General features: G+C 42.3%; 1 protein-coding gene across 7 annotated transcripts in view; it reads right to left on the bottom strand.

Annotated features, from left to right (window-relative positions):
• The window catches only part of pkp4 (plakophilin 4), a 146,414-nt gene that overhangs the window by 110,943 nt on the left and 10,067 nt on the right, over positions 1–25,404 (bottom strand). For all 7 annotated transcript variants that reach the window (XM_055638089.1, XM_055638092.1, XM_055638091.1 and 4 more), the window contains exon 2: positions 7,705–7,835. In XM_055638089.1, coding sequence (XP_055494064.1) covers positions 7,705–7,782 — 78 coding nt within the window. In that variant the 5' untranslated portion in view covers positions 7,783–7,835. The remainder of the gene's footprint in view (positions 1–7,704; positions 7,836–25,404) is intronic.

Raw genomic sequence — 25,404 nt, 5'->3', positions numbered from 1 at the left:
ATATTCTATAGCAAAAAAAGTAAAAAAGCCATTTGTTTAAAGAGAAGAAACAGAAACTAAAGAATTACTCCCAATAAAAATACAAATTCCCCCAGAACAATGATGTCTAAATTGCTTACTTTTTGCATAAAATTCAATCTCATACATCTACAGCAGTGAACTCAAGTTGATAGACAAGCAAATTATCTTGAATTATCTTCATTCCAGTAAATTGTAACAATGCAACTAAATGCAGGAGTTGGTTTGAGAGCAAGGGCAGAATAAATGTGCAAACAATCTACCAGTAATAACACTGTTACACTTTTCTGTCAAAGTGTTCTTAATGAATTGAGATTTTTCCCTAATTTTCCTTGTGGGAATTCTCATTTCTATTGGAATCACATGATTGCAGAGGCTGAAATCTGTGGAAGGGAAATTATCAACATTTCAGTTCGAAACCCTGCATCGGGACAGAGGGTGTTCTACCCGGTAAAAAGGGAGGGGAGTAGTTTAGTTTAGCTTATTATCGCATGTACCGCAGTATAATGAAAAGCAGCAAGTAGCTTAGAGAGATGTACAAGGGAATGAATGTTGATGGCCAAATAGAGCCAGGTGGGGGAGGGGAAACGAGGTTGGGTTGAGAGACAGAGGGAGCTGGGCGATAGGCTGAAGCAAACAAGGCGAAAAAAGGACACGTGCATCCAGGTGAACGGAGCAGAGGGTGAAGATGTAGTGAAGCTGGAGGGACACACACACACACAGTGCTGGAAACAAGGTAATAATGGTACTGATATGGGAAAGATGATGGGCAGAAGGAACCAGAAGGGAGAGGGGTACCAGTGGGTAAACTCTGCAGGTTGTAGATGGAGGCTGACAGAGAAAGCAGGGAAATGTGATCAAAACTAAGATGAATGGAGGACAGCACAGTGGTGCAGCATTAGTTGCTGCCTTACAGAGACCTGGATTTAGAAAGAATAGGTGCAGGAGTAGACCATTCGGCCCTTTGAGTCAGCACTGCTGTTCAATATGAACATGGCTGATCATCTAAAATCAGTACCCCGTTCCTGCTGTTTCCCATATCCTTCGACTCCTTTAGCTTCAAGAGCTAAATCTAACTCTCTTGAAAACATCTTCACTACAAGTTTGTACATTCTCCTTGTGGGTTTCCTCTGGGTGGTCTTGTTTCCCCCCCCCCCCCCCCCCCCCCACAGTCCAAAGGCGAATAGATTTGTATATTAATTGGCTTCTGTTAATTGCAAATTGTCGTGTGTGTGTGTGTGTGTGTGTGTGCTAGCGCACACTAGCGCACGTTGGGCCGAAGGGCCTGTTTCAACGCTGTATCTCTAAAGTAAAATAAAGGTGGATCCGTCTAGAGTGCGTAAAACACAAGAGGCAAGGGTTACCTAAAACTGGAACATTCAGTTTCTATGATCATACCAATGGGTTGTAGAGGATACATACAGGTGGAATGAGGTGCTGTTCCTCTGGTTTTGTGCCAGCCCTCCCTCTGGCATGAAGGCCAAAGTCAGACAGGTTAGTGTGGGAATTGGAAGGGGAACAGAAATAGCATGCAAATGGGAGCTTATGATAGTGGCTAGATTGCAGGTTCTCTACAAACAGGTCACCAAGCCAACACAGAAGTAGAAGAGGCCATGCCAGGGACACCAAATGCAGTAAACGAGGTTGAACTGGAGAATAGAATGAGATTTGAACTTGAATGAGATTGCAATTTTATGGTATAACTTTTTTTCGAAATCGATCATACTTTTTTCCCAAGTAAAAAAAGTGACAAAAATCAAAATAGATTCATGGAGTAACTCAGCAACAGGCAGCATTTCTGGAGAATGCAGAAATCCATGTCCGCTAGAGATACTGCCTGACCCACTGAATCACTCCAGCACTTTGTTCTTTGGGTTGCTTTGTAAACCAGCATCTGCAGTTCTTTATGTAGATGTGACCATCTTTATGTGACTAACTGGTCACATCCTAGACATTGTGGGCTGAAATGCCTGTTCCTGTGCTGCATCTTTCTATCCTAGCTATCGTCCCCCAAGGGTGGATAAAGTGGCATAAAACGCCAGGTTTGATAATTTCTTGAAAAAAGCTCTGGTTTTCAAGAAAGCAAAAAGGCAGAGCAGAAATACCACACAGGAAATACTTCATTGATTCGTGGTTTTTGTTTCCGCTAAGTAGTGAGAACTGATTCTGGACGCAAAGATAAACTAGTGGGCCGAGGCAACTGAAAATAACCAGTGTTCTATTCATTAATGCAGCTTCTCAGAAATGCACCGCTAATATTTCAAGCTGCAAATGGTTTCCCCACCTCCCCTGATGGCTCAGGTTCCAGTTTCCCTTCACCTCTCCCCATTATCACCTTTTTTACGTATCATTTTCTATTCTGAAGAAGGTTCCCGACTAGAAAGGTCAGTTATCCATGTTCTCCAGAGATGCTGCCTGACCTGCTGTATGTCTACCAGCACTGTGCAATTAAAAATAAAAATCAGATTCTAGCACTGGTGGCTTCTGTATTCCTGCTTATCACCCACCTAGTTGTCTCCACCTTTATCCTCCCTTCTGGCCGTTTCATTTTTTTTTTCTTTTATCTGCCTCCATCATCCTTTTGCCTCTTAATTCCCCTCTCCCCCCTCCCCTACCTGGTTCCATCTGCCCATCTTCCCTCACACGTCTCTCTGTCCATAAAACACCCATTGGCCCCCGTCTCATAGCTCTTTCCCACCTCCTCCCCCCTTTATAAATTGACCATCTTCCTTTTCCTCTTACCGTTGTTAGGTTTCAACCCGAAACCTCAACAATTTCCCCCTTCTCCCCACAGATGCTGCTCGACCCATTGAGTGCCTCCCGCAGATTGTCCATTGCTCCAGATTCCAGTGGGTCAGTTGAGAGACTGTTATCCTGGTTCAATGAATATCAAGATTACATTTCTCTTCCTCCCTCTAAAAAAAAGTCTGTTTTCTCCCCACACAAGGAACCCTAATTGGCTTGAAGATGGACACGAAAAGTTGGAGTAACTCGGCGGGGCAGGCAGCATCACTGGAGAGAAGGAATCTGTGACTTTTCGGTAAAGACCCTTCTTCAGACGTCTTGACCCAAAATGTCAGCCATTCCTTCTCTCAGATAGAGATGCTGCCCATCCTGCTGAGTTACTCCAGCTTTGTGTCTATCTTCGATTTAAACTAGCATCTGCAGTTCCTTCCTACATCCTAATTGGCTCCATTATTTCAACCTATGCAATACTTAGTTTTCATTTACAAAGCCACACAGGATGATGCAGGGTGAACTTCAAAATAAATTTGTTTGTTTGTAAACGTATTGAATCGAATTTAATTTTAAGATGAGTAGACACAAATGTTAAATTACAAACAAACTCGATTAGTCTTTAAACTTCTACCAGAATATTTACCAAATGCCCAGTGAAGATAAACAGTGCTCCGACTGGGTAGCTTGGCACAAAGGTTCATGATGCCTTCAACAATTAATGTGCTTGGATCCTTTCAGTTTATGTTTGGTTGTATAAAGTATCTGTTAAAATGCCTATCTAATTGGACACTTCAGAGTAAAAACATTCATGCAAATTGCAGTACACCACAATTGTTACATTTAAAAAGAAAAGAAAATTGCAATGAGTCAGGTTTATTATCACATGAACAAGTATAATGAAGTACAGGTACAATGAAAATCTTGCTTGCAGTAGCATCACAGGCACACAGACACGGACAACGTACAAAACAAATTGTATATAAATTACAAAGTTCTGCAGGACAGTTGAAAGAAAACCAGATGTATAAAAACAAAGACTGTTATATTTATTTTTTTTAATTCAATTTATTGTCATTGCACTTTTCAGTGCAACAGAATGGTTTAGCCTGTAGTCATAACATAGAATAAATAACAAACACTCAACACAGTTTAAAGTCCCAAAGTCATTGTCTCTTCCCTCCTTGCTCTCCCTCTGCGCCGAGGCAATCCAAGCCTCCGATGTTGTGACCCCGCCGGGTGATGGTAAGTAAGTCCCGCGGCTGAATCCGTGTTCCGCAAACGGGCCGGTTCAAACTCCGGTCGAAGCTGCCGCCCTCCAGTCCAGCGGACGCAGCTGTAGTTGCGGGAGCTCCGGAAAACAGATCACCACCTGTGACTTGCAAGCTCCCGATGATGTCGTCCACTGGCCCGCGGCTCCAAAGTCGGGTCGGAAGTTGGGTCGCACCGCAACCACAGCCCCGAAGTCGGCCAGCCTCGCGTTGGTAAGTCCTGGCTCTGCCTCCGCAGCCTAGAGGTCGGTCGCAGTTGTCGCATTCCCCCCCCCCCCCCTCGAAGGAAGAGTAAAAAAACATACCACACCCCCCCCCCCCCCCCCCCCCCCCACACACACACACACACACATACACTACTAAAAAACTGCAACAACGGGACAAAAGAAAACAAAAAACAGAGAAGACAAATGGACTGCAGGCGAGCCGCAGCTGCAAGACAGCGTTGCCACTTCCGGACATGCATCTTCTGTAGCATAGGATTAACTTTAGTCTCACCTGGCATCCCTGAGTGCATTTCATTTTAGAAAGCACTGAACAGTAGAAAGGTTTTATTCAATTCCATTCTCTGTGGGCAGAGATGTTTGTGTGGGTGGACTTTTGTATCCCAACCATATCATTCTCTACTGTTAAAGCAACCTCCAAGTCAGTTCTCAAGTCCAATAAAACCGTTGCGTTCAAATCTTAGGTTCTCGCCCTGCCCCCCTCCCTCACCCCAATTTCTATATCATATCACTATTGGTCCTGCCCACCCCAAACTCCTGTCCACAATATTTTGGCACCTCCAGTCTCTGATTATTCTATGTTTCAGGTCATCTCATCTCTCCTTTCCCCATTACTTTGGCAGGACAGCAGTACATTGATCTTTAACTTTGCTGGAGCGTTGCACAACAATGAAATGGTGATCCTATTATGCTACACCTCTGGAATTCAGGATGTTTTGTTAGGAAAGAAAGCCGCCGTGCTTAAAAATGTCATTCTAATATTAAACAGAGATGCGCCACTGACTGCACTACAGCAGCAATGAAATAGTTTAAGTGATTTCATCAATCCATGGCTCAATTTACATTGACTGCTTGTGAAGGCCGGGAGAAGCTTGTGTGCTTTGTACCATAAAGAAATCTTCAGGCTGGGATGCTGTGCAGCCAAATAAAGAAAGAGTCAAGAATTTCCATCACATCCTGCAGGAGGTACTGAGGAGCCACGTGCTCTGAGCAGGAGGTTTATCAACATATGACGCAGCTGCTGTCAATCCTCAACAACGTCCTGCATTCATCGCAATATCCATGGTGTAGCATCGAGCCCTGTATCTCATCACTAAGCAGCAGTACCACCAACACTGCCCGACACCAGGGCCCCACAGTGGTAGCCTCACACCGAGATGTATGGCGATAGGATCATCACTTTATCGTTGGTCTAGCATCAGCAAAAGGACGGGGTCACGTCAGGCTCCCATTTGTATAGGATTATGCATACATCCCAGTTTAAAATCCCTCCTTGTAATTGTTTATTAATACCCAGTTCCTCCACATCGTTTCTAGTCTTTTTTCTAATCTACCCTTAATATATAAATATTGGATTGGCTCCAGACGATTGATTTGACATGGATTTTTAACAATACAGGTGATTTTCTTTCTTGAGCAAGGAATCCCATGACATTTTACAAAATGACTACTGCTTCTGACTACTTAATTTTTTTGCTGTTTTCCTACAGTCCAAGCTAGACAGCGCAGAAACAGGTATTTTGGTCAAACCGTCCATACTGACCAAATTCCCCAACTCAGTCAGTCCCCCTTGACTGTGTCAGCCTCATAATCCCACAAATTCTTTATTATCCAAGTAGCTGTCTGTGTCCTTTAGCTATTGCAATTGTACCAACCTCGACCACTTCCACTGGCAGCTAGTTCCATCTGCACATCATCCTTTATGCAAATTTTGTAAAATAGTGTTACAAATCAACTTTAATAATTTCCAAATGAACTGGAATAGAGATTATAGTTCGAAATAATGACATGGACACTCCATATAGGTGTCCGCTGCATTAAGGAGTTGCATTCCTAGAAAAACATCCTTACTACAATATTCTGCAACTTGAACATCCTCCCCCACCCCTGCAATATGCATTCCTACAGGATGACGTTCATTTTATTGGCAGGGACGAAGAAACAACAAATGTTGTTAATCGTGGGACAATAAGATTTGCCTAGGAGGGTTAGCAGTCACAGGCAGGTCCTTCCTTTGCCAAGCCCTGTCCGGTGCAAGGACATGTGAACAGCTATCTCAGAGCGCAGTGCTGCATCAGTCGGCATCTGCACGGAATTCCGTCTGACGCCAAAGGCTTATGGATAAGGAAAGGTTTTAGATGATTTAACAATGAAAGGGATGGAATTTAGGCAACTGAAAAAAAAAAGTACCGTGACTAAAAATCAATAAAGCATGTTGAGTCTTTGTCACTGCCAATAAAATGAAAAACATCCAACAGGAAAGCACCTTTGCATAAAAGCCAGGCGGGGGAGGTTAGAAGAGTCAACAAAGATTGTAAAACCAGCGGAAGGAATACAAGTGAAAGGGGACAACGGGAGGGAAAAGGGGACAAGTGCGTGCAAATCCAGGTGGGGCACGGGGAATGGAGGGAATAAATGTAGTGGGACCCAGCTGGGGGGGGTGGGGGTGGAAGAGGGGGACGAAGACGAAAATGTGTTGCTTTAGCATTTTGTGTTAACTTATTTTCTCTCCACGCTTGTTCCATAGGAGCAGAATTCTTACCTCATCTCAGTTTTGTAAATTTGATAAGAGAGAATTTGTGCGACATAAATGTTCATAGTGCGGAGTTTAAAAAAAGCCTGTGCTAACAAGTCATCAACAATTTAATTTAAAAAAAGCCTGTGCTAACAAGTCATCAACAAGTCTGAAGAAGGGTCTCGACCCAAAACATCACCCATTCCTTCTCTCCAGAGTCCCACTAAGTTATTCCAGCATTTTGTGTCTATCTTCGGTTTAAACCAGCATATGCAGTTCCTTCCCACACACTAACAAGTCATCAGCTCAATTGTTCACAAGCCTGAACATCCAGGATAAGATAAAGAATATTAACATTTGTATCACTTTCCTGTTTAGAACCAAATGGAATTAATAATTTCCTGGCAATGAAGACGCTATTTTTTACCCAAAAATAAGGCGTGAAAATTTACCTGCATTTTGGAGGCCAGAGGGTAGGTTGTTAGCCCAGAAAAATGGACTTGGCTATCCCTCAGTACAGCAACAAGAACGATGTAGCTGTGCTAAGCGGCTGTGAAGTGGGAAGCGGCTGTAAAAGGACAGCACCGCTGGGGGGAGGGGGGGGGTTCTGGCCCGGGTGAGCACAACCTGGGCTGCACAAATTGACTGGGCTGCCAGGGGTAAAGTTGCGGGGAGGGCAGAAGCGTTGAAAAGGAGGGGGTTGGAGATCTCTCCCCCTCTCTCCACCTTGCATCTCTCTCTCTCTCTCTCGTCCCAGGATCTGGGAACTGCAACCAGTCCCAGGGCACGAAGGTGATGTTGCCGACCCTTGGACTAAACATAATCCTCTGATCCTGTCCCGCCATCCTTTTTTCAACATTTTGCAACTTAAATTGGAGGTGCGTATTCGACGCAGGTGTGTCTTCATTGCCGAGAAATACGGTTCATACAACTTTCATACCTGTTCTTTGACTGAAGCCAAAATGGTGGTTGCTGTGGTCTCAGACTCCATTGCGAGATGAGTGGGTGCTTCCCACATGGGAAGCTTCCCCTATTCCATCAATCGGACATTATCAGGAGCTGGCATGTTACCTAAACATGGGAAAACACAAGTTAATTCCTTCAAACAGTCTTTGTTTTTTCCTGGTGATCACAGCACAGAAAGCATATTATTTTTAAGCAAAGTTGAATTTAAAAGAGCAGGATATTTTCCCTTCTGTCATGGGTGCTTCTCTCAAATCCTGCTTGCAGGAACACAAACTAATTTCATCAAACAAGAATCATAATTCCCCACAGGAATTATGCCCAGTAACACTGGCTTCCTCAGGCAGGCTAATAAACACTGCTTAGCTTATGCACCAGTACCATTCTTGCTGCCACTTCATATATTCTCCCTATTTCCTCTTCATTCATTTTACATATAGGTCTTACCACAAAGCCCTGAATCTCATTCCCATCCTCAATTGCTCAGGTTGGTGGTGATCAGCTACCAATCTGCACAGAAACATTCCATCTAGCGTAGTTATGACAGTGCTGCAGGGCAGAGTGCTTCAAGGATCCAATCTGGAGGAGCTGTAAAAGTCAGGATAATTTACAACTCGGAGGGGGACTTGCAGGTAATAATTTTTCCACATGTCTATTGCACTTGTCTACATTAGTGATGGAGGCTGCATGCTTGTGAGGTAGGGCGGCACAGTGCATGCGGTAGAGTTGTTGCCTTACAGCGCCAGAGACCCGGGTTGAATCTTAACTATGGGTGCTGTCTGGACGGAGTTTGCACGTTCTCCCTGTGACTGCGTGGGTTTTCTCTGGGTGCTCTGGTTTCCTCCCACATTCCAAAGACATGCAGGTTTGTAGGTTAATTTGGTAAAATAGTAAATCGCCCCTAGTGTGTAGGATGGTGTTGGTGTACGGGGTGATCGTTGTACGGCACGGACTCGGTGGGCCGAAGAGCCTTTAAAGATATCCACACGATATCTCTAAAGTCACTGGAACACAAGTAATGATGCAGAATCACCATCACTGCTTAACCAGTCAAAAAAATGTTGAATTGGCTTATTTACCAAAATGTAACAATGAAATTGTTACTTGCAGAAGCACAACAGGTTTGTAAACATTATTCAATAGATAATATAAACAAACAAAAGTTAAATAAATAAAACCTAATATAATGCAATACAGCATATACTGTAAGTGAATACACAAGCAATGGATTGTTACTAACATAACCTGCCATGTACCAGCACGGAATGTGTTCAATTCTGAGCAATACTGATATTGTAATTTATCCAGGCAGGTGAATAAAAATAATTCCATGATATTCCTTCTGGAAAGTCTATGGAGATATACAGACGAATGACTCATCACAGGATAGCCAGTCTCTGTACTGCTCTCATTATTGTAGTGATTGGAGAGTCAAGTCAAGTCACTTTTATTTCTATAGCACATTTAAAAAACAACTCTCGTCGACCAAAGTGCTTTACATTGATGGAGGTACTAACGTTATACAACATTGGTTCATAGATGCTATGTCTCTCAGAGGACATCAAGAAAGGCTTCAGAGTAAAGATTAGTTTTAAGTCTCAACTTAAGAGTCGATGGAGGGGGCAGTTCTGATGGGAAGAGGGATGTTGTTCCATAGTCTAGGAACTGCAACCGCAAAGGCGCGGTCGCCCCCGAGCTTATGCCTGGACCGCAGGATGTTCAGTAACCCCAAGTCGGCCGATCTGCGGGACCTGGAGGTGGTGTGGTGGGTTAGCAGACTTTTGATGTAGGTGGGGGCAAGCCCGTTAAGGGCTTTGTAAACATAAAAAAGGATCTTGAAATGTATTCTGAACCGCACAGGGAACCAGTGGAGAGAGGCCAGAATCGGGGTGATGTGGTTTCTTTTTCGGGTGCCCGTCAGGAGTCTCGCTGCAGCGTTTTGGACCAGATGCAGGCGGGACAGGGAGGATTGGCTGATGCCAGGGTAAAGGGAGTTGCAGTAATCAAGGCGGGAGGAGAAAAATGTGTGGATGATCTTTTCGAGGTCATCAAGCTGGAGGAATTGTTTTATTTTAGCTATCGTCCGAAGCTGAAAGAAGCTAGCTTTTACCACGGCATTGACTTGTTCGTCAAAGTTCAATGCCGAGTCAAATATCACGCCAAGGTTTTTGACGTGAGGTTTGAGTAATGGGGTAAGGCTTCCAAGGCTGCTTGCTATCACTTTGATTGAGTCTGAGGGGCCGAGAAGGATGACCTCAGACTTACTCTCGTTTAATTGGAGGAAGTGCTGGGCCATCCAACACTTTATATCCTCGAGGCAGTGGATAAGGTAAGTAGATTTGATCCATTTTTGGGCTTAAGGGGGAGATAGAGTTGTTTATTGTCTGCATAGCAATGGAGGAAATGCCGTGCCTTTGAATGACTTGGCCTAAGGGGAGCATATACAGGGAGAAGAGAATGGGGCCAAGGGTGGAACCTTGTGGAATCCCACAGCAGAGGCTAGCTGGGGAGGAGAAAGAGTTGCCTATGTTAGTCGAGATACTCCTACCTTTGAGGTAAGAGATGAACCAGCTCGGGGCAGTGCCATCAATACCAACCCCATACTGGAGACGGTTTATTAGGATGGTGTGGTCGACAGTGTCAAATGCTGCACTGAGGTCAAGAAGGAGCAGGATTACACAGTCGCCGGAGTCAACGGTGAGCAGTAGGTCATTATGTACTTTTAACAAGGCAGACTCTGCTGCTGTGGTGGGCCCTGAAACCTGATTGGAAAGTTTCCGAGATAGTATTTTGGTGAAGGCAAGGCATAAGTTGACTTAAAGTTACCTTTTCAAGGGCTTTTGAAAGGAAAGGCAGTTTTGAAATAGGTCTGGAGTTGCTTGGCAAGGTGGGGTCGAGGTTAGGTTTTTTTACATTAGGTGGAATTACATTAAATTGCTGAAGCTACACTGCCATAACAAAACTGAGTGTATTTTCATTAGCTGGTATTTACTGTAGATTACCAATTGTGGGAAAGTAGCATATTTCTAACAACCGTAGCACAGAATACCAAAAATACAATAAAAAATTGTCACTTTTCAAATTTGGATAATTTGAAAATGCAATTCTACAATACTTATGATAGAGAGGAAACATACATTTCCAACGGATTGCTGAGTGACTACTTTGAACTCTGATCTACTAATATTCAGTTATTGAGAAAAGGATTCACTGAATGGTTACTAAAAAGGATGCCATTTGGTAATGCAGTGCTTACTGGTTGCAAGCAACTATGCCACATTTTTGTAAAGTCAGTAAAACTGATGTTGAAAATCAAATATTAAAAAAACAAAACAATGTCTCGTAGGCTTTCACTGTGTCACGGTACACATGATAATAAGCTAAACTAAAGGTCAGGCGTCTGTCTTTGCCCTGAAAATTAACTCTTTTCACAGCTGCTGCCCGACCTGCAAATTGTTTCAGCAATTTTTGTTTTTATTTCCACTTTATTGTGTTATCTGCATATTAGGAAATATCACTTAAATGCAAAATAATTAATCTGTATTCAAAATACTGGTCTCTGTGCCAACTATGTGGGAACTCCACTGCACACCCCACTTTGCCAGGTTCAGCAGAATTTCCCATCCCAAGGGATGGAAAAATATGCTCAGTTTCAAGCTCCCCCACAAGTCCATAGGCAAGTACGCTGCTGAATGGTTCAGGAAAATCTCCAATCCAAGACTTCATTGGTTAATTGTCCAGTAAAGTAAAACGTACTCGGAAGATCTGATTTTACAGCAGATATGTTTGGGTCTCAATATCGTGATTCTACCCCAGGATACACAAAATCCTCAGGTACCAGTCTCATCTAACCTCCATATACCCACCCGCCTAAATCAATGCTCCTGTCATTTCCATTGGTGTAACTACCTACAGTTAAACCATATTTTTCTGTATCAGTCACAGCAAAGAACATCTCGCAATTGCATCAAATCATGGCTTTGTCACTAGCAACTGCCTGTTTAGGGGAACAGCAAGGGAGGGAAGGGCAGGATAGAAATGAACAAACATTGCTCAAGGATGCCTTCAATAGTTCAAGTGTTGTAACTTGTCAGGGCATTTCCTTCTGAACACGGTCCTTATATGGCCATCTCTATTTGCCCATTTCAGAATATTTCTTTCTATTTCACTTCAATTGTGACTCAGCTTTAAAAAAAAAAATCACAAATGGGTGGATCAGGAAAGGGCTGCAGTTAATCATCACATGGTTGCCACGTTTAAAACATTAATCACCTGTCCATTGCAAAATTCCAACTAATTTAAATACGAGATATAATATTTTAATGATTGTGCCAGCAAAGACCTCCCTGTTGCCTTCATTTATTCAGCCAGTGACAAAAGGAGTCATGGAAGTGGGCTTAATGTCTAAAGGCCAGTTAACATGTTCAAGTCAAAGTTGCAGAATGATTCATGCAAAAATACAAGTCAATATCTGCTACAATAATTTCACCCCACCTCGCTCATTTAGATTTATATTATCCCGTCAGAATTGTAGAAGGCAAGCTATTGTTCTTCATTCACATAGATTCTTACTTTTCCACTATTGACCCTTTTATACTTCTAGTCTTCTGTTGGCCACTGGCTCAAATTATCTTAGACCTCAATATTCCCTTACTGGGATTTAACATGGATCTTCTGGACATTTCACAAACAAATTAAATTTAAACCAAAAAAAAACCCAAACTGCAGGTGCTAGTACTTAGAACTGCTGACATATCTGAAACAATAAAATTTAATTTTAACAATTGCTTCCTAACTGAGTGTTTACAGCATTTTTTTGTTTTTATCACCAAATGATTTTCTCCTTCGTTATCACATGTTCATTTTGTGCAAACCCCAAACAAAGCCACAATGTCATCCTCCAAATACTTTCCAGACCTGACCCTTTGCTATCCTTAATTTACCCTTCCAATCACCGGGCTAGTTGAGTCTAATGTTGAGAATATTTGATCCTTCTCCCTACACTTGCCATTCAACAGCTGTCCATGGAATACTGAGGCATTGGTCACTACTTTAGACAGTCAGCGAGTCTAAACTCCTCAGCAAATTTACAGTTCTCCAATTTGCTTTGCTGACCTTTTTCTTTTAAAAGCTCAATAATATGTTATCCCTTCAACACTTGTAATTTTGGCAATAAAATAGTTGAGTTATCATCAGTTCCCTTTCAAGTTATTGTCAGCCATTAACTAGCTTGGCCGTTGTTTGGTAACTAAAACACATTAATTGCAAGTTTCAGTGTTAAGCTAAAATTGATTTGAGGCAGAACTGAACTTCAAAAAAAAGTGGATGGAGGGACATAACCAATTTCCAAATTGAACAGGAACAGCAAGAGTCTCAATTAACTTCACCCAGGTGTTGGCCTGGGGCTTCATGCCAGAAGTAGACTGCATTTATTCTACAACTTTTTTTTGTTAAAATAAAATCCTACAACTTTACCAGCAATACAAAACTAGTGTAATTTTACTGTAGATGTGTGAATACAGCTAAAATCTTGATTTATTTTCATACCTATGCCAATAATTACTCAGTTAAGAATGTGTTGAACCATATTCCTGTTGGAAAAAGTTGGAAATTAAATAAAACGTTAAAACTTTACTGTACAGAAAATTAGGAATAAGTGATGATTAACTTGGGTAAGTGGAAGAGGGGATCCAATGTTGCAAAGCAATTGAAAAACTGCACCAATATGTTATTTGGATTCCATATTATACAAAATATCTGGTGCAAGATTTTACCACCACAGGATTTAGTTAGGGAATCACGTCCTCCAATCCAGTGCACGGTATTCAATGCTCACAATACGAGCTCTTGCACATTGGAAACAGAAAGTGCAGACTGTGTGGGTTACACACAAATACCTGCAGCTCATCCCCAGGAGTTGCTGGTTGCTGCCACTTGAATTCTCCACCTCACTCCCATTCTGAAGCAATTCCTTGCTCCATTTCACCAGGATGTTGTCAGGGATGCAGTTATGAGCAGGAAGTGGAGGGGTTGCATCTGCTTTCTCAGGAATGGAGGTTAAGATAAGGCATGATTGAGGTATATTTTGAAGGTGGACTGCAGGAAACATTTCTTCACAGAGAAACTGGCAGAGTTTATATCAGGAACTTTTCAGTCACTTCCTCAATTGGCAGCAGCACTAATCATGATTAAGATATTAGATCCATTCCTCTTCAGTTGAAGAATTCAAGAGACTCGAGAATCAAAATGTTTAATTGTCATATGTACCAACAGTGGAACAATGAAATTCTTACCTGCAGCAGATAACAGGCCTATAAACACAATACTTGTAGATAACAAAATAAACAAATTCAATTAATTAAAAACCCTAATAGTTCAAAAAGCCACAAGTCCTTAGTGCAACCATGGCAGTTCGTAGCTCATAGATTAATTAGGTTTTTTTCCCCAGTGTTCAAGAGTGATGGTTGTTGCGAAGAAGCGGATCTTGAACAAGGACATCATGATTTTCAGACTCCTATGCATTCTTTCCGATAGCAGGAGTGAAATGAGGGCGTGTCCGGGGTCCTTGATGATGCTGGTTGCCTTTGAGGCAGCACCTTCAATAGATCCAATCTACACTTGAGAAGGCATTGTTTTTGTCTTTACACCATTATTGGTTGTTTGACATTTTTATATACACACTGAACTACTGTTTGTACGTTATTATCATGTTCACAGAATACAAGTAGAGTTTACAGTATATCTGTTGTGTTGCTGTAAGTAAGATCTTCATTATTCCCTTTCAGGACATATGACAATCAAACAGCTGAAGCTATCATCAGCGCCTCTACTTCCTGAGAAGATTACGGAGAGTCGGTTTGTCAAGGAGGACTTACTCTAACTTCTACAGGTGCACAGTAGAGAGCATGCTGACCGGTTGCATCGTGGCTTGGTTCGGCAACTTGAGCGCCCTGGAGATGAAAAGACTACAAAAAGTAGTAAACACTGCCCAGTCCATCATCGGCTCTGACCTTCCTTCCATCGAGGGGATTTATCGCAGTTGCTGCCTCAAAAAGGCTGTCAGTATCATCAAAGACCCACACCATCCTGGCCACACACTCATCTCCCTGCTACCTTTAGGTAGAAGGTACAGGAGCCTGAAGACTGCAACAACCAGGTTCAGGAATAGCTACTTCCCCACAGCCACCAGGCTATTAAACCTGGCTCGGACAAAATTCTGATTATTAATAACCCATTATCTGTTATTTGCACTATCAGTTTATTTATTCATGCGTGTATATATTTATATTATGGTATATGGACACACTGATCTGTTTTGTAGTCAATGCCTACTATGTTCTGTGTACTGAAGCAAAGCAAGAATATCATTGTCCTATCAGGGACACATGACAATAAACTCACTTGAACTTTTATAACCACCCTCGGTGAGAAGTGCCATATGGATTGTCCTTTCATCTCACCTATCACTGCAGAAGTTAATATTCATCAAATTTAATTCACAAATTTTGTTCCACAATAGTCACAAAATGGGGCTTAACCAAAATGCAAAAAAATCAATTGCATCATTTTGAAAAAGCAGAACAAATCCAATATAGCTTGAGGATTCTAGTTTCCTACTAGTCAATGGTAAATTGATGGAAGATCTGTTGTTAATTGTGTTAAAGAAGCACTTACTTTACCAATGAACTGGCTATCAAATGTTCAATTTGGTTTTCACTAGTTAAGTTCCAGATATTATTACAGTCTATAATTTAATTCATAGTTCCACAGGGGAATTCCTGCAATTAGTGCCTGCAATTGGTTTAATTGACAACATACAGCATCATAGGTCAATGTCTGTCAATCAAGAACAAAAAAAATCTCCCTACTGACTGGGACGTACCAGCTCAAAGTACAATGATAGTGAAGATTAATTACCTTAACCTAGAATATCGAGTCAGACATATATAGCACGGAAACTGGCTCTACTGCCCTCCGAGCCCAGGTCAGTGTGGACTTAACCATTCACTGGCACAAGAGTACCCAAGGGGAATATCATATGCCCAACCACCTTCAACTGTTTCATCAACAACTTCTTTCCATCACAAAAATCACGTGAAGATGTTTGCACATTAGTAATGATTAAAACTAAATCTTTAATCAAAAAGCAACAAAAGTTGAAATATTGGAAATCTGAAATAAAAGGTGTCTGTAGATGAGGTATACAGAATTGTGAGAAGCAAAAATGTAAAACCTATGGGGTATAAGATTTAAGGCAAGGGATTGGAGATTTAGAAAGGATCAAATAAAGAATTATTTTAACCAAAGGCTAGAATTTGGAATGGTGTTTGATGGGGTGGTGGAGGCAGAGGCTTACAACATTTAACAAGTGTCTGGATAAACACTTGAATCACAAAGGCATAGAAGGCAATGAATGGGCCAAGTGTCATAAAACAGGATTAAGTATACATGGGTACTTGATGGTCAGCACAGATAGTGGTATTTACCTTGTGGAGGAACATTCTTGCATTAGAAACAGTTCAAGGAAGGTTTACTTGTCCGATTCCTGGAATGTAAAAAGTTGGTTTTGAGGGAAAGCTAACTGACAGGGGTTTAGAAAAGTGAGAGATGATTTTATTAAAACAGATTCTGAAATGAGAAATTAGGCAATAATTCCATATTTAGCCACAGAAACTGGCCCTTCAGCCCACTGAGCCAAGGTCAGTGTTGGCTTAGCTCCAGGGTGGGAGAATTTTCACCACAAGAGCTGTAGCAGTTCAGGGCAACTACTCACTGCATTCAGTGAAAATAAGAACACAAGAAATAGTAGATGATCATTTGAATCCTGCATTCAATATACTCAATCTTAAACTAGAAAGAGTGCAGAGAGGATTTGAGGATTGTCAGGTCTCAAGGATCGGCACAACAGGGAGAAATTGGACAGGCTCGGACTTTATTCCTTGGATTGAAGAGGCGAAAGGAAAGATCTTACAGTGTTTAAAATCATGAGGGGGAATTGATATGATGAATGCACAGAGTCTTTTAACCAGGGTAGGGGCATCAACAATCAGAGGACATAGGTTTAAAATGAGAAGGGAAATATTTAATAGGATCATAGGGGTTAACTTTTTCCACTCAGTGGATGGTGGGTACGAACGAGCTGCCAGAAGAGATTGCCGAGGCAGATACAATAACATAATTTAAGAGATTTGGATGGGTACATGGATAGGAATGGTTTAGAGGGAATATGAACCAAATTTAGGTAAATGCTCAGATGGGGCATCTTGGGGACATGGGTAAGTTGTGTCAAAGAGCCTATTCACGCACAATTGGACTTTATGACTAAGAAAAAGTAGACCATTTAGCTCCTCAAGGTTACTCTACCATTCAATACTCTATGCCTATTATTTTAGTTCTGGGCTCACTTTTTTGCCTTCTCTCCAGAGATGTTGCCTGTCCCGCTGAGCTACTCCAACTTTTTTGCGTCTATCTTTAGTAAATTCACTACCTTCGGACCTTCGGGATGAAGTTTCTTCATTTTAGCCCAAAAAAGCAACCCTTTATTTTGTGACGTGTGAATACATGGTGGACTTTCCAGTAACATTCACATCTGCCAAACAATTTAAAAACTCTCGTTCCAAATTCCCTTGGTATCACCTCTCAACATTATGTCCCCCTTCACCATCATTCCAGTCTGAACCTCTCACATAGCTTTCTGCCCATGTAAAGAAACAAATGAGCAACAGACTTTATGACTTGGAGCTTGTTCTAACATTTAGCAGGACCACAGTCAATCTGATCTTGGCACAAGCTTCACTTGTCTAACCATCACTCCAGGCCATTTCACATTCTTACAGAGCAAACATTGCAAAATATTCCATCTGTCCAACTCGATGGAATATATTCCAATGCTTAGTCTCCACAGTTGGATGGGAAGATCATTTCAAAATTAACAACGTTTGGAGAAGAAATTAATCTTCAACAAGCAACTCCTTTTTTACTGAAATTATGTCCTCAGTTCCAGATTCCCTCGAGGGGAAACATCCTTTCTACATCAAACCGTTAGAATCTTTCAGAATCTGCGTTTTAATAAAATTGTGCCTCATTTTCCTACATTGCAGACAGTTAACCTTCCCTTCACAAACCAACTCTTTACATCCCAGATATCAACCGAGTGAAACTTCTTTGAACTGCCTCCAATGCGAAAACACTCCTCCACAAGGCAAAATGTCAAAAAAATCCAAAGCTCAGAGCACTGGCATCACAAATGCTTCTCATTTTCCTCAAGCTGTCTGTAGATAGCGACCTCGTTGTGGACACCATCCACTTTGATTGATGCCTATCCATCATTCAGTCAAGTGGGAATGCACTTATCTGGTTACTGCTGTAGATAAGAAAAATAAACCCTCCAATTACCCAATCTTCCTACTCACACACCATTATCTCAACAGTTCACAGCCTCGCCTGGGGACCTTCCTCCTCTCCCCCACCATTTTCATCGATGCTGACACAGAAACCACAAGTTCCAAAGGTAAACTCACGAAAGCCCGAATCAGAAGTTTCTGAAAGTCGATAATGCCACAATGCACCTGGAGTAGAGAGACTCAACTCCTGAGTTAAGATATCCACACTAGCTCAAAATTACTCGAAGCATGTTGGAATTGCTTATTTTCAAATTCTTCCTCGACTTTGTTCCCTCCTTCATCCCCCATAAGGCTTAAATCTATGTGTACCTCCAATTCAGGTATCTTGGACATCCGATTTAACTTGCTACAGTGGTTGCTGTGCTTTCAGCTGCCTCGACCAAAATTCAGAAATTATGTTTAAACTATCGCTGCTCAAAACATACCCTTTTTGATCAAGTATTTTACTCAACCATCCCGTTTATTCATGGGGTTCGGAGACAAATTTTGCTTAATAAGTTGTGTCTTTAGTTTTACAAAATGCAAGTGTTTTAAAGTCTTTCTTGATCAATAAAACATGAGATTTCTACCAAAGTTGTGGATTGCATTCACCACTGTCATGAAAATAAAATCAATAAACATTTCAAAAAGCTTTACTAAAACAACCGAGACTATTATCACATTTGATATTTCTATGGTAAGCATACTAGAAAAAAATTGAATCAGCCTGAAAGGTTGACCCAAAATGTCACCTATCAATGTTCTCCAGAGATGCTGCCTGTGTCCTATTGTGTAAACCAGCATCTGCAGTTCCTTGTTTCTAGTTCCTTGTCATTTGACCCTCAAATGAAGTTCAAACGAAATTTGGTTTCTGCAGTCATACAACAAGAAAAAAAACCAAGACACAATTAACACAAACATCCATCACAGTGAATCTCCTCCTCACTGTGATGGAAGGCAAAGGCATTGTGATGGAAGGCATTGTCTCCCCCGTTTTCCATTCTTCTCCCGATGTTAAAGCTCCCAGCGGGTGATGGTAAGTCCCGCGGCCGCTAAGGCCTCGCCGGGTGATGCAAGGCCCTGCTCCGGGTCTTGATGTTGGAACCCCCGGCGGGCGATGGCAAGTTCCGTGGCCGTTAAAGCCGCGTCAGGCGATGTAAGGCCCCGCTCCGGGTCGTTTGCAATCCCGCAATTCGGGCGAGAGAAGTTATCGTTGCAGGAGCTCCTAAAAGCGGTCTCCAACCAGGGACCCGTGAGCTCCCGATGTCACCGTCCACCGGCTGGTGCCTCTGAAGTCGGGTCGCAGCCGCGCGCCACCACAGCTCTCCATGCTCCGAAGCCGGCCAGCTCAATGATGGTGAGCCATCAGGCTCTGCAACTGGAGCCCCCAGGCCGTTCCTGTTGGAGGCCGCTCCACGGTGCTAGGCCCCAACGACAACGGAGACCCGACAGGGAAAAGGTCGGGTCCCTGTGCAGGGAAGAGATTAAAAGGTTTTCCCTCTCCCGCCGCCCACATATAAGTTTGTCTGCAGAAACCAAATTTCATTTGAACTTCATTTGAGGTTCAAATGACAATAAACGGTATTGTATTGTATACACAGCTAAAAACAATATATAAACTACAACCAAACTATACACTCAACAGGACAAAAATTTAAAAAAGACAGACGGACTGCACAGTTGTGTAAGAACCAACTTTTCCACATCTTCCAAGCACAATTACAGTATTTCTTGGAAAAACAGCAGGCTTGAACTGGAGATTTCGAACTTGAGAGCTGCATGTTTATACCTGTAGTCACATTTCAGGTATGGAAGGAAAGGCGAGTAGGAAGGAACTGCAGATACTGGTTTACACCAAAGTGATGGACAAGTATGCAATACAAATGCATTATAAGGTAAATTTAATTACTACACTTATTCAGTACATATGCCCAGAACAAAATTCACCTACCGAAACATACCATCTTAAGGCAAAATATATAATTAGTGCAAAGAAAATGACTAATAATGCATAAGGAAAAGAAATCTAGTCATAACTGCTCTACATCGGTGAGATCAAACGCAGGCTTGGCGATCGCTTTGCCCAACATCTCTGCTCAGTTTGCACGAACCAACTTGATCTCCCAGTGGCTCAGCACTTCAACTCCTCCTCCCATTCCAAATCCGACCTTTCTGTCCTGGGCCTCCTCCCTGGCCAGAGTGAGTCCCACCGCAAATTGGAGGAGCAGCACCTCATATTTTGTTTGGGTAGTTTACACCCCAGCAGTATGAACATTGACTTCTCCAATTTCAGGTAGTCCTTGCTTTCTCCCTCCTTCCCCTCCCCTCCTCAACTCTCCCACAGCCTACTGTTTCCGCATTTTCCTTTCCTCTTCCCGTCCCCACTTCCCCACCCCCACATCAATCTGAAGAACGGTCTCGACCCGAAACGTCACCTATTCCTTCGCTCCATAGATGCAGCCTCACCCGCTGAGTTTCTCCAGCATTTTTGTCTACCTCTGATTTTATTGTAATAAGCTTTTGGATGTAAAGAAACTTAATGATCATTGTGATTAAAAAAAATTCCCAATACACCAGTTAGAACCGGTTAGAAACAGTGACTCAGCAAACAAAGAAGTTTAAGAGGTTAATACAATTTGCCAAGTCATTACAGGCGTTTTAACATTTCTGGAAGCTCCGAGCTGATACCTGCTTGGGCATGCAGTTCATCTTCACAATGCTTTGCTCCAGGAAGGCTGCAAGTATTGTCAAGGATGAATATCACTCTGGCCATTCCCTTCTCTCTTTTTTTTTTTAATCTTGTGGGAGAAGGTAAAGTATCATGAAAGTTTGGGCAACCAGACTCAAGAACAGCTTCTCAGCCCCCCCCCCCTGCTAGATGGCTGAACCAATCCCTTTTCATATCCCATTCCCAGAGGTGCAGCCCTCTATCTCTATTCTTACCTCTATCTCATTTGGTTATCCAGTTATTGTACTTTAATATAATTTTGCACTACTCAGAGTTTGTACTACAATCTTGCACCATTCTCCCGTTTTGCACTCATCATTGTATTCGTCATTACTATATGTATACTGTTTATTCTGTGAGCTCCACATACACAATAAATTGCATTGCATCCTGGTGTATATGACAATAATCTAATAATTTAATCTATCCAGCGTTTTAGCTATGACAGTACAACCTTGGAGTTGGTGAAAATGTTTTACAGAAGATGCAAAATCAGCAGAACACCAAAATAGTCCAGAAAATAGGTCTACATGCAAGTCAGCAGAATTAAAAAAGGTCAGAACAGATGTTTAAATGTTTAAATATTTTTGCTTCACTAAATGTCCTTCAGAAATTAGTCCAAAACCTAAACAAGACTATCTTGTTCTGGAATAGCCCCCTAGGGTGTGAAATTCATCTTTACATCGCCTGAGTCACCCTTCCAACTGTATCTAAATCAAAAGGAGACATAAGGAACTGAAGATGCTGGTTAACAAAAAAAATGCTAGAGTAACTCAGCGAGTCGGGCCACATCGCTGGAGAACATGGTTCAGCGATGCTTCGGATCAGGACTTGATTCAGACTGATGAAGGTTCCTGGCCCGAAACATCTCCTATCCATCTTCATCAGAGACGCTGTGTGATTGTTACCCTTGCATTCGTCTTTTTTTGTATCTAAAAAGAATTCACAGAGACATGGCTCACCCCCAGCTCCCGCGGCACGCCGTGGTCAACAAACACCAGACATCTTATCCCGAGGCATTTACCACCATTGCTGGGGACTTCAATAAGGCAAACCTAAAGAAATCACTCCCTAACTTCCACCAACATGTCTCCTGCTGCACCAGAGGACCCAACACCCTCAACCACTGCTACACCACCATCAAGAATGCCTATCGTTCTATCCCTCGCTCTCACTTCGGTAAATCCGACCATACCGTGGTGCTGCTTCTTCCTGCCTACAGGCAGCAATTAAAGAGCGCACCACCAGAACAGAGGACAGTACAGAGCTGGTTGTGGGGGACGGGGGGGCCCAGAGGAACAACTCCAGGACTGTTTGCAGGCTGTAGGACTGGGCAATGTTCAAGGACTCGGCAACGGAATACGCCACAGTATTTACAGACTTCGTAAAGAAATGTGTGGAGGACTGCAACCCTATAAAAACCTTCCGAGTGTTTCCCAATCAGAAACCTTGGATGAACTTTGAGATCCGCACTCTTCTGAAGTCCAGACACAGGCCCATTCACTTCCGATGATACAGTGGCCTACATGAAGTCCAGATACGATCTTGGTAAGGCCATCAAAAAGGCCAAAAGGGACTTCTGCTCCAAACTGTTCGGCAGCTGTGGCGGGGCCTGAATGCAATCACCTCCTACAAGGCGAAACCAGAAGGCAGCTCGAATGTCGGTGAAACATCACTCCTTGACGAGCTCAATGCGTTTTACGCACGGTTTGATAGGGAGAATACTGATGTGCCTTCCCGATCCCCCATTTGCTGTGGTGGCATTTCAGTCTCAGTCACAGAGGCCAACCTAAGGAAATCCTTCAGAGGGGTGAACCCCCGAAAAGCACCTGGACCTGATGGTATACCAGGTCGTGTTCTAAAAACCTGTGCGGACCAACTGGCTGGAGTGTTTTCAGACATTTTCAACCTCTCACTTCTGAGGTCTGAGGTCCCCACCTGCTTTAAAAGGGCATCAATTATACCAGTGCCCAAGAAGAGTAAGGTAACGTGCCACAATGACTATCGATCAGTGGCACTAACGCCGGTGGTGATGAAGTGCTTTGAGAGGCTGATCATGGAGCAAATCAACTCCTACCTCGACAAAAACCTGGACCCACTGCAGTTCGCTTACCGCCACAACAGATCAACGGTGGATGCGATCTCGCTAGCTCTCCACTCCGCTCTGGACCACTTGGGACAACAAAAACTCATATGTCAGGCTGTTATTCATCGATTACAGCTCGGCATTTAACACAATTATCCCCTCCAAGCTGGTTACCAAACTCGCAGAACTGGGTCTCTGCGCATCCCTCTGCAATTGGTTCCTCGCCTTCCTCATTCACAGACCACAGACTGTTTGAATTGGTGGAAATGTGTCAGCCTCGATAACAATCAGCACGGGAGCACCTCAAGGCTGCGTGCTCAGCCCTCTGCTGTACTCACTCTATACTCATGACTGCGTAGTCAGTCACAGTGCGAACTCCATCATCAAGTTCGCTGACGACACCACTGTTGTGGGGCGTATCACTGATGGGGATGAGTCGGAGTATAGAAGAGAGATCGAGCAACTGTCCATATGGTGCCAGCACAATAATCTGGCCCTCAACACCAGCAAAACCAAGGAACTGATTGTGGACTTTGGAAGGAGTAGGAGAGGGACCCACAGCCCCATTTATATCAACGGGTCGATGGTTGAAAGGGTCAAGAGCTTCAAGTTCCTGGGCGTGCACATCTCTGAAGATCTTTCCTGGTCCGAGAACACTGATGCAATTATCAGCGCCTCTACTTCCTGGGAAGATTACGGAGAGTCGGTTTGTGCAATTTGATTGCATTTGGAATTGATTGTGGCAGATGGGGAAGAGGTAGGTAGTAGTAGAATTTTTTTAATTGTTTTAACAATAGGAATATAATTTGAATTGTAAACTAGTGAATTATTTAAAACCAATGACTGAATACACTACTGATTGAATTCCCAAGTTTTACATGTTTGCTTAAAAATGGCAAAACACTACACATTTTAGAGAAGAAATATTGTCTTGCAATTGTTTGATTACAATCCATGCAGAGGTTAGGTTGTTAATATTTTCAGCATTTAAAATATCAATATCTTTGTTGAGGTATAAATCAGTTTGTGTAATTAAAATAAAATGATGATCAGCTGCTCCTGATTGAGCCAAAGACTAAGCGGAAGCTCAGAGGGGACCGTGCCTTTGCTATGTCGGCTCCGAGATTGTGGAATGAATTGCCTCTGCACGTTAAACAGGCCCCTTCTCTAGCTGTTTTTAAGTCACTCCTGAAGACATATCTATTCTCCATGGCCTTTGTAGACCAGTGAGGTGTTGAATTGTTTATTAACTTTATTTGCTTGGTTTTGCTGCGTTGTTCGTACTCGTGTTTTATGTTTTTTAATTTATTGTTTGGATTTTTGTATGTAATTTATGCACCTCGTGTTAGTTGTATGTTCTGTTGTTCTGCCTGTTTTATGATGTCTTGCTTGTTTTCTTTTTTCTGTACAGCACTTTGGTCAGTTTTGGTTGTTTTTAAGGTGCTTAACAAATAAAGTTATTATTTATTATTAAAAAATGTCTCATGAACGCGGTCTTTGGAGGAGATTTAGATTTCCTTGCTTTGGAAATGGGTGTACCACTGAATTTATATGGTGATACAATAATTCAAAGGTCCAATCTTCTTTTCAATGTTGTACGTTCTTGTACACAAAAAGCAGCAGAGAATATGCATAGCAACCACAAAGAAAATTACTTCAAATGACTATCATCAACCAACAGGCAACCGGGTGGGATTTTGGCTCCAGGATTGTCCTAGCTACAAACTTAAGAAAAAGTGGTACTATGAACTTTTGATTGAACTATGAACTATAGATTGACGGTGTACAGTTGCTCACAGAAATGTTATTTGTGACATTGTTCCAAGATGCTCAAATCCTGTCTCAGGTTGAAACTATTAGAGAGAGATAGGCATTCATCTGGTAGGCTTGTGGAGTGAGAAACAAAAGTCTGGAGGTAAAGCAACAATCTGAAAGAACTATTCAAAAAGATTTTGATCTATCATTGGGGAAATTCTAGATTTCATTCTTAAGGTAATAGCAGTTCCTTTAGAAAAGATAGAAGTATAGAAATATACAAAATCCTGTAGAATTATGAGTGGCATAGATAAGAGTCTATTTCCAAAGGAGTTCATTGTGAGAGGGAGAAAGTTTACGATGAGAGGGGAAACATTAAAAAGATGCATGGCAAGAAATGTCTGTTTACACAGTTGTAAATGCCTGGAATGCTTTGCTGGGCAGGTGGTAGAAGCAGACATGATAGCTACTTTTAAAGAGGCATTTAGACAAGAACAGGCATGGAACAAGAAGGATACAGACCATGTGTTATCACCGTCAGTGCAGACGTGGTGGCCTGTACTGTACTAGGTTCCAAAAGGTAGAGATGGAATAGTTAGTGTGTAACTATAGTTGGATGGCACAGTGAACAGACAGCTAAGCATTGCATAGCTTTAATTTGAAAGTGTAATTTCAAATGGACTTGAAAGAAATGCAAGTGCAATTGCATTCTCCCATCTCCCCCAA

Source organism: Leucoraja erinacea, chromosome 7 (genome assembly GCF_028641065.1).
Source record: "Leucoraja erinacea ecotype New England chromosome 7, Leri_hhj_1, whole genome shotgun sequence".
In the NCBI taxonomy this organism is placed as follows: domain Eukaryota; kingdom Metazoa; phylum Chordata; class Chondrichthyes; order Rajiformes; family Rajidae; genus Leucoraja; species Leucoraja erinaceus.
Note: the sequence above shows the minus strand (reverse complement) of the source record. Positions and strands in the feature narration are given on the sequence as shown.